Raw genomic sequence first — 16,819 nt, forward strand, 5'->3', positions numbered from 1 at the left:
CATAAAACAGTCTTTTTTTATTTAAGAGATTCCCGTTGTCGATGCAAGTAATTCATGCATTTTCTTCCAGCCAGCCAGCTTTATTTCAGGCCATTACTTTAATCTCCCTATACAACATGACACCTAGTGTTTTCTTTATCTGTCCCATGTAGTTGTTCCTCAGTCTTTTCTTTTTACTTTTTTTTTCATATAATAATAATTTCATAAAATTATCAAATTAAAATTGAAGGTTAAGAAATAAGAGAAATCTGTGCCAATATCTGAAAATTAAGTGGATTTGTAATAAAAATAATTTACCTAACAGGCGGCAGTGTGTGTATGGGCGGCTCTAGTCAATCCGTTTTGTCGCTGCCCCGACTCTCGCAAGAGGTCATACGCTGGTAGTTGGGCGGTCCCCGGCCTATGGCGGCTGTGCCTGGTGTTTGAACTTCACGTCCTCGTAAAGATCCCTCAAGACGATTCGCGAGATTTGATTTTCCGCGTAGAAAGCTGAAAGAATAATAATAAATAGGAATTTGAAATAAATTTAATGTGCATAACTTCTAGAAAATAAATAAAGATGAATTAATAAACAGTATTAAATATTTGATAAAGTACCTTTCTAGTTTCTCTACACATGCATCTTGGTAGTCGTGTATCCATCGTACTCCGTTGAAATGACAAACCGCACGCATGTCTTCTGGAAGTTCCTCCGCATTTGGCCATTCAAAATTGTCGATAATTGGTACAATATTGCACTGTGATTGCAACGCTGCCACTATCTCCTGGAAACAGTAATTGTTACTATGTAATATTCTGAAGAGGTTTAAATAAGCCAACCCGAACATTTGATCAATATTAATCAATTTCAATTTAATATGTGCAAGCAAGAAATTGTGGGGGGAAAGGAATATTCAGCAATGAAGTTCGACATTGCTAGCAATATACCCTATCAAGTCGACCACCATGTGGTTCCCCCTGGAAACCATCGTGAACAATTCTTGTTGAGTTCATCACGATGGGCTAACTGACCTGTTTCATCCTTATCTATCATCCCTCACTGGTGCCCCACCGGTGTATACCAATAGAGCGGGTGCGGTTACCATTCCATTATCACCCATTAAAAAAAAAGCAAGAACTTGTGGTCAATAAATGTTTTGTCAAATCATAATACGAGTAGGTATTAGTTGTACTCACATCTAGATAAAAATCTTGATCTAGATAAAAAGTTATCTATGGCAAATACTAAGTGAATTCTAAATCATACTTTCACATTTAAAATAGTTTTTTTTTACAGGATAATAGTAAGGATTATAAGTTTGTTGATGTTCGATGCTTTGAAGCGTCATATGAATCAGATAAAAGGTTGAGGTTTTCAAATATGTGTTTTTATAAATAAAAAATAATTCTTACCCGATGAACCCAATCTTTTTGCTCTGTATCGTCCTTGCATCTATCAAGTGCGTTTGGCGTAAGGACCAATAAGAAATGTTTTGCTTGCCGTATACTTTGTAACAGGTTATTGTCAAATTTGCCGGCTTCTAATCTTTCCACGTCTATAAATACTGTAAAACCTCGCAGCTGGAGATGGACTTTCAGTAAACTAGCCAGTTGCGATCCATTAGATCTTCGGTAACTTACAAACACATCTAGGTTCTTCTCCATGTTCTCTTCTCCTTTACTAGGAAGTGAACTTTCATAAACTGTAAAAAGATAAATACTTTTTATATACATATATTAGATGAATATTAAAATTTATTTTTTCGAATTGGATGGTTAAATGCAATTTAAAATCCTCGTATCTTTTAAATAAACAATTGGGACTTAACGCGACGAAAAAACTTTTACAGGTAAATAGTACAAAGTCGAATGCTTGGGTACCTCTGTCCCATTCGTGTTTCTACCGTGAAGCAGTTATGTTGGCATGGCTGTGTTTCGGTTTGAAGGATGGGATATGGCGTGAATTTACTGGGTACGGAGGAATAACATCTGAGTCCTCAAGAATGGCAACGTATGGGGGGGTATAATGGGCGAAACAGTATACTATGTTATGTCCATGGTACTGCTCATGTCTATAGGCGATGGTTACCACTTTCCATCAGGTGGGCCGTCAGCTTGCTTGCCATTCTAAGTTGTATAAAAAAAAATAGTACCTACACACCTGCTTCTTTATTGCCGACGTTTCGACGTGGATTGTTATTTACAAGATATACCGTAGTTGTGGTTACAGTCTATCTTGTATCTACCCTTTCAGGAACTATCACAGCTACACTCTATCTTGTAAATCACAATCCACGTCGAAACGTCGGCAATTTAAAATAAACTATTGCAAAGTAGTATCTTTTGTTTTTATACTACAATTTATATGATGGAGAAAATTGTTAGTTAATAGATGTTTACCTTTGATGGCATTCAAAATTCGTAATCTATGTATACTGTTGACAATTCGACATTCATTTTCAAGTTGTTCATCACTAAGACCGCGGATGGACTCTTTGTCGACACCAGCGTTTAACATGGAGTACGTGTATATAGTATACTCGGGACCGATTGTCTGAAGGAAGTCATTTAGGCTTCCCGTATCACGCGAAGTATAATCTGCCATTTTCTTTAATTGTTGTAGCTCTCGAGTGAATCTAAAAACATAGAAGCATGTAACGTTAATATTTTAGATTATATAAGATAGAGCATTGAGTCTCAAAAACGGGTCAAATTTTTGTCAAATTAGCTGATTAGTTTTTTTTTATTAATGTTCTATGTACTTACGAACACAATGTATGTTGACGTAACTATATTTAATTATTTAATAAATAAAATCAGTTTTTATGCATTAAAAAGATGCAAAAATTATAAAACGAAATAAATATAAAAGATATAAAAGAAACACACTTAACTATTTTATGAAAAAAATGACACGCTTTCCTTGAAGCATTTGTATGGACATACTATCTATATAATCTCTAAATCTAATAATGAAAGGAAACTTAATGCTAAAATGAAGTACCTTTTCCGTTTGATTCCATTTTGCAAACCAATGTCTTCTTTAAGATTTTCTTCTGTTATTTGTAATAATAGGTCTCCATCGACTCTACTCTCATAAAAATTATTAGCATATTCAGAGAACCCTATTTGTTTTACCCATTCTCGGACATCTTCAATAGACCATAGAGGAACTTGCTGTGATAATTTATGTGGCACTTCTTCGCCTATGAGCCGTAATGCTTGCGCTGCATATTTAGACGCTACTGCATTGGGACAACTTGCAACTTTCTTCAATGATTCTATAGCTCCTATTTCCCTGAATATCTCTGTGTTTCCTTGTTGTTTTTTTATACCGGCCTCCATACAAAAGTGAAAAGCTGCTAGATTTCTGGCTTCTTCTCTCTTTGAACTTAATACAGGGACAAGCCTTTGTAACCAATTTTTGCTTTGACCATGGGCATGTGCAAGATTTGAGCGTGCAAATTCAGATGGGTTGTGTGATGTTACAAATGGTTCGACTAAATCCAAGGTGCCCGATTTAAGGACAGCTGCTTCAATTTCTTTGTTAGCTACTAAAACAGCAATTGCTAAACAGGCATAATATTTGATATTATCGTCATTGTGGAAAGCTAAAGGAAATAGCCACATGGGTACTTTTCTTTTTATCATGGCTTCTTGGTTTTCAGCGCCACCGTAAAGTGAAAGATTAGCAAGGGCGGTTGCACAATGTCTCAGTGTATCTACGTCATTTTTCCTACATTCGAATAATATGGCATCTAAACCTCCCAAATTAATGACGTCACTACAAGTGCTTTCACTATGTTTAAATAAGTGTTCCAAAATTCCAGTACCTATTCTTGCATGATCCACTGAATTCGAATTCCTTGTACAAACACATGCCACATTAACGACCTTCTCAAGCCCATTTTCCACTACATGAGCTCTGTTTTCTGTTGTGAGACATTGCTCAAGTAGTTTTGCAGAGGAAAATTGTAAATCTGGGTTGTTACCTTCTAAACAATTTGCCATTAAAATATCTAAACCACCAGATACCCTTAGCGCATTGCATAACGAGTACCCAAGTTCATGACCATGAGTTGGTACAGCCCATGCTCTTCTTAACATTTCATTTAATTTATCAAAATGTATAGAGGAACTCTTCATATCTATTTGATTCTTCTTTATAGACGTAATAAAAGCGTTCATCCTTGACGAGTATTTTTTGATTGCCAGCTCAACCTCACTTTGATTAGAATTTGCATTTAGTTTATCTAAATCTTCAAAATTTAAATTTGTTAAATCTTCATCCCCAGGCTTAATCGTCCCATTTAGAAGTTGAGTCATCTGTAAAATAGATAATAATATGCATTAAGTTGAGATAAATAGAAAACAATATTTACAATTAATATTTACTATGAACCTATGTAGTGTCCCAGTCATTTCCGAAACTGCAGTGCCGTCCCCACTTTTCTTTCCTACATAAGTCCATTATTCCTCTTATTTATAAATTTTCTTTACGCATTTTCAACGTTCCCTGCCTTTTGTTCTCAATCCTTTCCTCTATATCGTAGGTGGTGGAAACCACCAACAAATGCATTCCCAAAGAGGGTTGACGTCAGCCAGGCGGCCGGTCGTAAAACTATAAGCCGAATCTTTTTGTAATATGGATAAAAAAAAAACATTATGCTGACCCCAAATGATAATTGGGATAAGGGTAGGAAGATGATGATTTACTATGAACGCATACATGAAATCTATTCATTCTAATATAAAATTAAATTATATTGACTGGCAAAGTCAAAGTTAATCGCCATAGAATTTTAAAAGAAAATATCAATACCCAGGTACAACTCACTTGTTTTTGCAAATAACGAAATATGACCTTGCTTATGACATTAAGGAAGTAAGGTAACCACAAGTTTTTACTAAAACTACATTTAAGAATGTTATTGATAAACATGATGCGTATACGTGTAAACCAACGACTATTTTAAATTAATATGATTACTGTAACTTATTCATACACTGAAATTTATCAGTACAATGTTATTTACTTACGAAATTATCAATCATGCTAAAGTTCACAAATTAGCATCAATATCACGTTTCAACTGTAGGTACAATAGTACATTTATTAAACTCAATTGTAGCAAACTGAAAATATGAATACACTAACCTGAGATGAGATCTTGGACATATTTTTGCTGGATATAGTCATATTAGAATGTGCAATGTGTTCTTTGTGGCTGTACATGCCACTGGATGTTACTGTTTGTCGTGCTTGCGCCTTGGCCATAGCTTTTTTTTCTGCACTAAAAGCTTCTGTCTGCAGACGAGAACTCGAGGCTGACATATTGTTCGCTTCTTGTGCTGTTACTTCGCCAGCCTTAAGAGATCGCTGCTCCTGGAATTGGAGTAGTAGAAGAATATAGAAACGAGCAATATACGTCCCTCAAAATTTACCTATCTTTATTATTAGATAGCACAGACACTTTTATGATGGCGATACTGTAACATTAATAAAGTGTAAACAAATTAAACACTGAAATATATTCTAAAAAGATGAGCTTGTTATCGCTGACACTATGATTCATTATACTAATATTTGATAGTTACAACAAGAGCACCGGCACGTAGTTTAATTTTTGATCTTCGTCGTTTCAAAGACATTATGCGAATGAATTTGCGATGATCATCTAGAAATAAAAACTACTTTTTAACAAAAAAATGTTGTCCTACGTCATGGCTGAGATATTACGTCCTATTGGCTTTATTGGATATAGGCCAATAACGTAAAACTTGTAGGTTTCCAGTGAATTATTTTAAAATTTGTGTACAAACTATGTTATTCACAAGGACTAAAACTTTTCCGATTGAAAAAAATCTCACCAAAGGATTTTGCGAATGTGGAGAAAAACGCGACAGGACTCCTCGGTGGACCGGCCACGGGGCCGACCCCCCACTCGTAGACATTCCGTGTCTATATTTAAAGTGAACTATTCGCGTACTCGCGCGCGCACGCGCATAAACTACTTCCGCGTGTGCTCGCGCGCACGACGGTCAGGCACTGACTGAGAGAAGCGGTAGAAGCGGCGATAAGCACACGTAGATAAATGAGCTCACCGCCCCCGGAGATCCTCCGCGACGCAGCATCCTGCCCGCAAAGGCAACTAAACGGGCAGCCATAATGTTTTTGCAATCACATGTGAATATCGCGTGATTTCGCGTCTTCTTTCACATTTTTGATGTTATCGTGACAAGAAGTTGTGTGGGACTGGCGCGATTTGGGGGTGTCGTGGTTGAGGTGGCGCTCTATAATATCGATCGGTCTCTGTCGAGCGAGGTCGCGTCCTTCGGCGCGCCTTTCTGGCTCCGACAACGATTCTATTCATATATGCGAAAACCAAGTTTTGCTTAGCTTTTATAGATACAATTTCTAACGTCCATTAAAACTTTCCAATTAATATACTTAAATATTTATCTCTATTTTCACTCCAAATTTGTTATTGGGTAGGCAGAGACAAACGTGTACCAATAGATATTAATTCTTATTGATTTTATTAACTAAAAATAATAAAAAAAAAAGGTTCTTACATACCTGAAGGTATGCGGCTTTTTGTTCTGCAGTAAGACCCTCGGCCTGTAACATCCGATGAGAGGCTCCGGCCGCACTACTTTCTGCGTATTGTAAATTACCATGCTGCAAACGTCGCATTTTTGCACTGTTCGCTGCTGATCTTGATGCACTGTATCCATCAGCGACAACACGTGTCGAGCTTGCCGAGGTTACACGAGCAGTACTGTATTTTAATTCATTGGTGCTGTTGGAACCAATAGAAGCAGTGCTAGCCGAGAGTAAAGAGGGTTTGTCACTGATGGGAGGTGGTGTGTCTGATTCGGGAAAAGTCACTAAAGGTCCATCCGCAGGAAGCTCGTTAATGTCACTCATGTCACCAATATCACTCATTTCGCTGAGATCTCTAATATCTGGTAAGTGCCGATCTGGCAACTCGTCTTGATCAACGATATTCTCCATTGAACTCCTTAGTCTGAAACGTTAGAAGAAATAGTGATAACGTCGAAAGGAGACGCAAAAGTGCCACAGGAAACTATTACAATACGAAAGAAACACTAATAATTATTAAAACAATATATTTGAGCAAATAGCACTAAAACAGTACTGTTGCTTTTGTTTGTCGGCATGGTACTGAAAACATGTAGCGGAGAATCAGCGGGAGGGAATTGGCTGATGGCCAAGGTTGCTCAGGTGAGCAGCTCTAACTGACTACTGGCTAATGGTAGAAACATTTGTAATATTCACAGAGAGATTACCTTTTATCAAAACAAACACTGTCAGATAGTTGACGCAGTGTAATAATAGTGGTAGTAATAGCCGCAAATAATCTCACTGCAGTAATATAGTCACAAGTTAGTGTTAGTGCGACTTACCGTGGTCCAAAATTTCTTGCACTGTTGCTCAAATTTTTCATCTCAGATATCGAACTTTTAAGCTCTGAGAGGTCCGATTTCATGGAATTTGCTTTCATTTCGGATGTCATATGTTGTAACCGCTGTGAAGAGCTTTGAACTCGTTGGCTTGTTGTGGCACTGCTCGATGTTGTACTAGAAACCATCTGTAATTACAATACGTCCTTATGAGTATTTTCTTAAATTTAATTGCATTCTCTAAATGTTTTAAAATTTATTTGTGTTACGCGTGAACTTAATATATATTAAGATTGGTTACATTTCATATATAAAATTGAATACATTTAGTACTATTGGTCTTGTATGAAATAATTTGCGAAAAATAATTGCTGATAATACACATCTTCGTCGTTCGCAATCGTTATCGAGACTAGTACTGGGTAGTTCAGTGCCAATGCTACAAGAGTCTGCAAAAGCGGGCGTCACGCTTCTTGGCGCACCTACGGCCGAAGTAAATAAAGCCAGGGCTACGACAAAATAGAAACACCAAAATAACATGGCTTTTTTAAATTTAGCATAAGTAATGAGTTCGTAAACTACTCAACAATCGATATGGATCTACTTTTAGTCATATTCAGACTTAGAGGTAACGTTACAATATATTTGTTACATTTATATTACCTACACAATGTACAGATAACTTAGAGTTCACATTTAAATCATAAACAAATGATATTTTATAGGGTATAGACTAATAAATGAACACAGATATATTTTATATCAGTTTATCATTATTTTGCTCACTTATATATTGGCACGGAATATTTCTTGTATATAAAAGCAAATCAAACGACTGAATCATTGCACGTGTGGGCGAAATGCAACAAATCATGGCCTTGAACCTCATGCCCAAAACTCGGAGCTTTTAGCATTAGTCTACTTATTGTGTACGTACCCTTACTTAAATGACACTAACAAAATACATGTTTTGTTCGTATGGAAGGTTCTAATTTTTTTTGGTGATTATCAACCCAAGTTTTTTGGATAAAATGTCCAATTTCATTGCTAGAATATTCTTTAAAAGAATACTATCAATTTCACTCTCGTAATCGGTAATGATTTCGAAATTGTGCTTCTACTTAATTACTAAATCTTACAATTTTAAATTGTGTTTAAATAATTTATATATTCTACGCAACTTACACGTTAGTTGTATATTATGTTAATGTTAGTTTAAATTTTAGTTATTTTTGCCGTATCTCATGATAGGCGAATTCAAAATTAACTGTCCATTTTATGAATAAATCGAGGTCAGTTCCGAAATAGACCAGTGTTAAAAAATGGTTAGTAATTTATTGCTTTTTAACGTCAAAAATGTTTAGGGTCAAGTACTTGTAGATATTTCCCAGATTATGTTCAAAATTAGGAAAATGTTAAATAAAGATACTTTGAATCAGTGGGGTCACGCATGATACTAGAATGTTCTACAAGTATTGAGCACTCCAAACATTTCAGAAGCTAGTTTGAGCTTATATTAAATTACTGTTTGTACTTTTTAATAGCGATATCTTACCTGTTGAGTTGAAGAACTGGTAACTTGCGTATTGAGGCTTTGGTTCTGCCGAGAGACTAAGCCACCCTTCTTTAGGTTCTCCATAACGAAGGCCATATCTTTGGTGCCACCGTTGTGTTTCAGACTGTTGCCATCGAGATTGAATTCTGGTATCTGTAACAACACATTAAAATGTTAGAAATAATAAGTATATTTACTTTCTTAGGAAGTCTTGTGTATGATCGTCTATGTAAATATAAACAACCTCCTTATTTCTGCATAAGATTACAGTTTTATAAAAGGCCGGCAACCTACTCGCAACCTCCATCTTTACAAATGGTTCATACGTCGACGCATAAGACTTTAGAAGTAGCACAGTAAGTGTCTTTGCTGTCATCGCTACGACTACTTCTATTGAGGTATCTTTACTACAATCTTATATTACTAATTCTAATGAACTTCATTAAAATACAAATAATATTCATGTATTAATACAAAGATAAATGAAATGAATTACGACAAAATTAGGAGCCATTCAACTTTATTGCCATCTGAAAACATTAAAGTACATAACGATAATTGAATGTGTGCAAATCTGCAGCGGCATGACTTTTATTAACAGTTTATTGCTGTTCTGTGAATAGTACAACTGCTTTGAATTCAGCACAAGGACAATTTGTCGCACGTATTGAACCCGTTGAATAGGGTCAACGGAACCATTGACGGTGTAATGTAATATCGATGGATGAGTCACGGGAGTATCCAGTCCAGTATGCTATCAATCAGGCAGTCTGCTCACGCGCACTAGTGTCGAACGCTATAGCTCTACAACGCATATTAATGGCTCGCCTACTGCTGTATAGCATCCGTGCTTTAAAGAGGCAGCCTGTTTCTGAATTATTGTTATTAGCAAATTGCTAAAACAGATTTGCAAATCATTTGAATCGTTAAATTCACAATTCGTTTATTAGTAAACTAGCTGATACCCGCGACTTTGTACGCGTGGTATTTGTTATTCCTGTTTAGTATGTATCGGTGTACGTACCTACCTATTAGTATGTCTGGGAATACTGGACCAAAAATTAACAAATGACGTGTCGTTCTCAATCTTTGTCTTAAATCAAAATGTTTACTTAAGTAGGTTGTGTATTAAGCTGTATAAGTTACTATAGCTTTTTTTTAACTATCCCATGGGAACTCTTTAATTTTCCGTCATTAAATGTTTAAAAATTAAGTGTCTAAAATGTTGACCTGGGATGTGAGATATCATCATGCAAAATTTAATTTAAATCGGTCAAACAATTTCGGAGATTAGCCCGTACAGACAAACATAAACAGAAAGGGAAAAAATTGACAAAATCTGGATGTGTTCTATTTCACTTCTAATATCTTCCTGACTCGGTTTTTAGCTTTTTTTTTCAATGTACAGACATTCGACTTCTACAGTTTTATTATATGTTTATTAATAATACAGATTAGAGTTTTATATAGAGAACGTCATTTTTTTAAAGTAACAGCTAAGTTTTTGATCATTCTCCTCAACTGAAATTTTATTTCGAAATGGGTGTTAGAACCATAAAAAGTGACTACCAAAAATGCTTATAAATTGAAATTATTTGAATAAAAAAAAAGTTTTAAACAGCGTTATAAGGCATTTTGGTTTACTGTTTTTAATACAAGATTGAGATGGTTATATCATCTATTAATGCTAACGAATACTTTAAAATTATTCATATGATGTTTTCAGTTCAAGCTAATATTGAATACTTAATGTCGACACATTATAACTCTTTGCTTAGTGCAGTGTTCACATGTCTAGTTGTAATGTTATGTCATGATGAAATATATAACAAGATAATATGTATTTACATATAATTAGTAAATAGGTTTATTTTAGTAAAAGATCATCATCTTATATAGAACGATGACGTGTTTTTATTGATTACACAATAAGATCTAACACAGATAAAGCTCACTGATTGGCTATACAGTGTCACGTTGCGATGATTAAACTAGTGTATAGTTGAAAAATTGCGTCGGATGACGTGCACTGACGCGGACTATGCTGATGTCATGGCCACGCCGGCCGGCATGCGGCGTCATCAACACATCTAATAATTTTAATGTTTAAACAAGAATGTAAACACTATTGACAAATTTATAGATTTTGAGATTTTTCGACATTTGTTCTTTTTCCCGTGTGAATATATCAACAGCTTTCCATTTTAGTGGATTTCCAATTTTAAAATGTATTTGTGAATACTTATTAACATTATTTATGTGCAAGTTATAATTTATACTTATAATTAGCCTAATTGTAATTAATAGATGCGAGATCGCTGTCAAATTAATATAGATGCCGTTTTTATTTCTATTTTATTAAGTTTTAAAATGTTTTAAGAACTTACAAGTGGGTGTTTTATTTTTGTTAAAAATTACGTACCTATACTAATAGTAGGCAAATTTGGCATGTTGTGTGTCATCACCGCGAGTCGAGACGCGAGCGCTATGGTTACGTATTATTACTTCATTGATAAGCAGGCAAGTGAGTTATCCAGAGGCAAGTGATGACTAATGCTTTGTCGATACAAAAAAAAAAAACAGATACACCTAACATAACAGGGTCAATTGTGGCGTGAGTCACGGCACGCAAAAATGTCGTCACGTTTTAAGATGAAAATCTAGACGTCCTTTCGCACCTACATCCTGATGTCACCAATTTGATGCCGTCTACTTTACGTCATGGGACGAGGAATATCCACTCCAGCTTAAAATAGTTTAACTATTATTACATTGTGAGGCCATGAGGGATATTTGGTTTATGTTACTAACTTATTTTTCCTTTTTTTTATAATACAAGGGTCAAACATATACGGCACACTTATGGTAAGTGACTACCGCTGCCCATGAGCACCCGCAACTGCAGAGGAATTTGCAGGTGCGCTGCCGGCCTTTTGATGTAATCAACCAAAATTAAAAAAATATATAATCCTGAACTAATATTATAAATACGAAAGTGAGTTTGTTTGTTTGCAACGCTTACACGTCTTAAACCACTGGATTGATAATTGTTGGCATAGTGATAGTTAAATGTGACCCTGGAGACGGTTATGGGTTACTTTTTCTCTCGGTCAGTGAGCCAAAAAATGGTCACGCAGACAAGGTCGCGGATAAAAGCTACTAGGTTATAATGTACTTTTTTTTTAAATTTAGCATATTTACTTAGACGACAGTTATCAATTTCCATCAGGTGGCTTTTTTGTTAATTCTAAATTGCATAAAAAATTATAGAGAATATTGCTATATCTAATAATATAATCCCTTTAAAAATAAAACAAAAAAAAAAAGTAATGTGTACAACTTCAATTAACACAAAAACCTTTTCACTGGTAGCTGCGGAATGGATCTCTATCATGCTAAGTATATCATGACATTTAAAAGGCAAATAATAATAAAAAAATACAACGTGAAAGACACTTGCTGGATCACTTCATTCTGATAGAGGTACTAAAACTTTTAGCGGTCTTTCTCATTAACTATACCTTTTTATTATGATAATATATACGGTAGTTGATATTGACTCGATATTGATATGGATCCGTTGATTATGGACGTAATAATCTATTGTATTGTATCAGCCGTTAATTGTGTACTATTCCCGTAAGAGGGGTTTTATCAATAATTGCCACGCTTGGCAACCGCAATTAGGCTTCGATGTTGTTTTAAGAGGGACGCTGCTGTCCATCCCTTAACCATTAAGTTCTCATAGTTTCCACTTACGACACACACGGGACAGTACGGGAAGGCCTATTCTATGCCAGGGCCACGCGGCTTATAATTTATTGTTTTCTGATAATAAAACTAAAATTATCAACATAATCAACGCTCCATTTTTGAGGTTAGTGCCTGGTTTTGTAAATGTTTAATGAATGCGTGCTTGCTTATATGTCATAATATCTTAAGAATTAAATAAACTTGTAGTGGAATGCTGGTGATCTGTTACTTTTTAATGAAAATTCTAAATTTAGACCCCAGCTGAGATAGTATTACCATAAATTATACCATATGCGAGATCATAAATATTGATAAATGTTTGATAAGAAAAATACTTAACATGTTGACTTCTAGACGTCAAGATATGTATGTCAATTTCTATTTTTGAATAATGTTCTCAATAATAATAAAATATATGATTGATCATATCAAATTACGGAAAGTGACTGAAATAAAAATAACTTGAAATAAAAATAACGCAAATACGAGTTCAGTGGCACAATGTAGGTTAGGTATGTTGTGTAAATACGGTACCGCATTCTATTCTTGGATTTCAGTTGTCCTCTCGGGCCTCAGATATTTGTTGTATGATTTCTCATAATTGTTAGTAGTTCGGTATATGGCCTAATTTGAGGACCAGACGCTTCACGCAATAATTTAATTACTATTATAATTAATACAAAGTTCAAATTCAAACAACTTTCACATTTGACCAAAAGATTTCATAAATTTTATCCTTGAGGCCAAACCTCTAACAAGGCTATTATGATTTGTCCGCGCTAGAAACAGGCTTGGCTTTGGGAACATTCACAGTTATGAATATAGTGTGACTATGTTCATTTTTAGTGTTATTTACCAAAAGTGTACAAAGAACCCTTATAGTATGATCTTGTTTGTACGTCTGTCACAGCGCTATATTTTAAGAACTAGAAATTATTTACCCATCTTTATTTAAAAACAAGAGGTTGATAAAAGATTTTCTCAATATTTTATATTTGCAAGTGTTTTTAAAATGGTTACTCGAAACTTTAATATTTCAAAATCAGATTTTTTATTCTGCCCTATTTTATCTTTTTGGTTTTGTATTTATAAATTTACAAAAATAATTATAATATTGCAATATAAACATTAAATATATATATTACAATAAATATAGAAACGATTGTTGTACAAATTCAATTTTGTCGTGTGAGGTAAAACACTCACTCAAATAAATGTAAGTACATTTTATTTAGATGTGATAAAATATGATATAAAAAAAGGTAATTTAAAGAAAACACAATACTTAATTATAATAAATTAAGTGTAAAATTCTTGTTGTGTGAGAGTCAAACTCGCACTTTATAGGTTTCATTTACTTTTCTATTACATTTTACACACTTAAATTATATAAATAGAGTATCGAGTGTTAAAACGTATCAATATTTTAGTCAACTGATTTGTCGTTTGGACGAGTTATTTTTTTTTTTATCGAAACAAAACGCGCTGTTTTTAGTGTTGCAATTGAATTCCTTATCAAAGGAGAACAGTGCAATGACAGAAATCAAAGAATTCCTTAGAATAAAGACCGTTATTTAGAGGATGAAGCACGCATAAAATTTCTCCTCAAATTAAACTCCATACCGCTATGAGTTTGAAATCGTTGACAATAAAATTTTCATAGCATGTCGTTGAACCGAGTTAAATCTTTCAAGTTAGTATCCCGTTCAAGTTCTATGGAAGCTGATTTTTTTTTCATTGATTAATAATATTAAAACTATAACTGTTTTACATTTTTTTTATAAATAAATAAATTTTATAATTTACTTATATGAACATAAATGTTTTCTAATTATCTTGAAGTCGATGAGGCAGTCGCTTAACGCAGGTGATCCTTTTATGGACACTATGATTATAAAATGCATATTTAAACAATAATAAGGAGAATCAATGAAAAGATACAAACAAAACCATTTAATGACGCATAACATGAGATTTTTTACTATAATATCGAATCTTTCGAGAATTCTTTAATTGTTACCATTGTTCTTTAATGAAAAAATAATTATGTTGCCAAAGATTTCGGTCGCCCACGTTTTAGCCTTGTATCACAGTCAGAGTTTACATGCATGTGATAATTCAAAATATTCACCTCACGTTGTTCCTGTATGGACTGTCTCTATTTCTAAGAACAGCTTTCACGGTTAACTATTCATTGTACATTTTAAAACTGATTTAATTTTATCGGTACTTTCTTTCAACTGTCGACTTTACTGTCTTTAAAATGAAGTCAAATTCAAAGCGACGTTGTCATTCAGGGATATTAAAGTTTAATGTATGTATTTTTCCTATACAAGTGTACTGCAAATTGCAACTTGTGATTGTTGTCATTTCTAACATTGCTATATAATCGTAATTTTTTATGTAATTGAGATTTGTAGACAAGAACATAGATCATTTGAATCTAACGATTTGTCGTTTACAGACAAACAACACTGTAGAGATCACAGTACATATGTACTACTAGCGGCCCGTCCCGGTTTCGCATGGGTGGACATTTTTACATTTTAAAAAGTGGCCATTAAGGCTGCACACGCGACGGAAGCTTAAAAATGGAATAACTTTTCCCGTTTTTCCAATATTTCCCTTCATTGCTCTGCTCCTATTGATCGTAGCGTGATGAACCGTGATGAACGTATACTATAACCTGCCCAGGAGTATGAAGAATAATTGTACCAAGTTTCGTTAAAATCCGTTGAGTAGTTTTTGTTCCTATAACGAACACACAGACAGACAGACAAACATTTTACTGATTGCATTTTTGGCATCAGTATCGATCACTAATCACCCCCTGATAGTTATTTTGAAAATATATTTCATGTACAGAATTGACCTCTCTACAGATTTATTATTATAAGTATAGATAGAAGAAGATAATATCCATGGTGGCACTCATGCACTGCTTTCCCTGAGGATTATAACAGTATGCTTTATTCTGTAATTTGTCTGCTATATATCCCACCTTTCAAACCAAAACTCAAGTATTAGTATTGCAGTAGTACAAACCTCAGTGAGTTATTATGACTGCTTATCATCAGGGGAACTGTTTGTATGCATGATTTTTATACATTCTATTAAATGTGACAATTAGTAAGAATAATTAGTTTTTGAGGGTTCCGTACCCCAAAAGAAAACAACGGAACCCTTATAGGTTCACTTCGTTGTCCGTCCGTCCGTCTGTCAAGACTCTTTTTCTTAAGAACGCATGGAGATATCAAGTTGAAATTAATATATAATCAAGTCTGCACTCTCTTACAGCAGTGAATAAATCAAGCTTCTAAATCGACGCAATCAAATGATATGGCTGTTTATGTTCCATTTATACAGCATATTTTGACATTTGCAAAGGGAATCAAAACTTATAGTACTTCCCGTTGATCTAGAGTCATGAAATTTTGTAAGAAGCAATGTAAGAAACAAAAATCCGAAAACCGATATATGTAGTTATTAAAAAAAACTAACTTGATTGTTTTGTACGGAATCCTTGTTGCGCGAGTCCGACTCGCATTTGGCTGGCTTTTTTTTTACTCAATCGCGCACAGTTTAATAGTTGAATAAGTTTCAATAAAATTTGATTGTATAGGCATTTTTTGGTCAAATAATGTTCTGTAAAGTATACACAAAGTACATTTTAATATTCTTATGAGAAGCAAATTTAATAAAATATGTTTTTGAAAGTCTCGAAATATTATTTAACGATAAGATAAAAATTGTAACCTATGAATAGTTACAACTCTTAAATATATTTAATATATATGTATATAACACAAAAACAATCAAACAGTTTCTAATTCCAACAGAGGTATTCGTTTTTACAATGAATTTTTCATTTGGCTAGTGGTAGATATTCACAATCTACGATATTTAAAATGCAAATAGTGTGTGGCTAAAAAAATCCATATTTATATGTATTAGATAATTGAGTTTATATTTACATTTGGTGTGTAATTAATTCTGCAATAACTAATCGGCTTAATGATAATCTCTAAGTAAATGTAAAAAGTAGTAAAACCATTATTTATTTAAAAAACACAGGCTCAATACCAGTTTCTTAAACCAATTAAT

At 34.1% G+C, this 16,819-nt stretch overlaps 1 protein-coding gene across 6 annotated transcripts in view; it reads right to left on the reverse strand.

Annotated features, from left to right (window-relative positions):
- Positions 1-16,819, reverse strand: part of LOC113517368 (NAD(+) hydrolase sarm1) — a 100,722-nt gene that overhangs the window by 1,791 nt on the left and 82,112 nt on the right. For all 6 annotated transcript variants that reach the window (XM_052901644.1, XM_052901643.1, XM_052901646.1 and 3 more), the window contains 9 exons: positions 8,963-9,115; positions 7,411-7,595; positions 6,560-7,010; positions 5,138-5,365; positions 2,984-4,305; positions 2,380-2,615; positions 1,393-1,682; positions 598-764; positions 298-489 (listed from right to left, as the gene is read on the reverse strand). In XM_052901644.1, the coding sequence (XP_052757604.1) occupies positions 333-489; positions 598-764; positions 1,393-1,682; positions 2,380-2,615; positions 2,984-4,305; positions 5,138-5,365; positions 6,560-7,010; positions 7,411-7,595; positions 8,963-9,115 (3,189 nt within the window). In that variant the 3' untranslated portion in view covers positions 298-332. The remainder of the gene's footprint in view (positions 1-297; positions 490-597; positions 765-1,392; positions 1,683-2,379; positions 2,616-2,983; positions 4,306-5,137; positions 5,366-6,559; positions 7,011-7,410; positions 7,596-8,962; positions 9,116-16,819) is intronic.

The sequence above is a fragment of the Galleria mellonella genome, unplaced genomic scaffold, assembly GCF_026898425.1.
Source record: "Galleria mellonella isolate WM207_F2 unplaced genomic scaffold, CSIRO_AGI_GalMel_v1 utg78, whole genome shotgun sequence".
Taxonomy (NCBI): domain Eukaryota; kingdom Metazoa; phylum Arthropoda; class Insecta; order Lepidoptera; family Pyralidae; genus Galleria; species Galleria mellonella.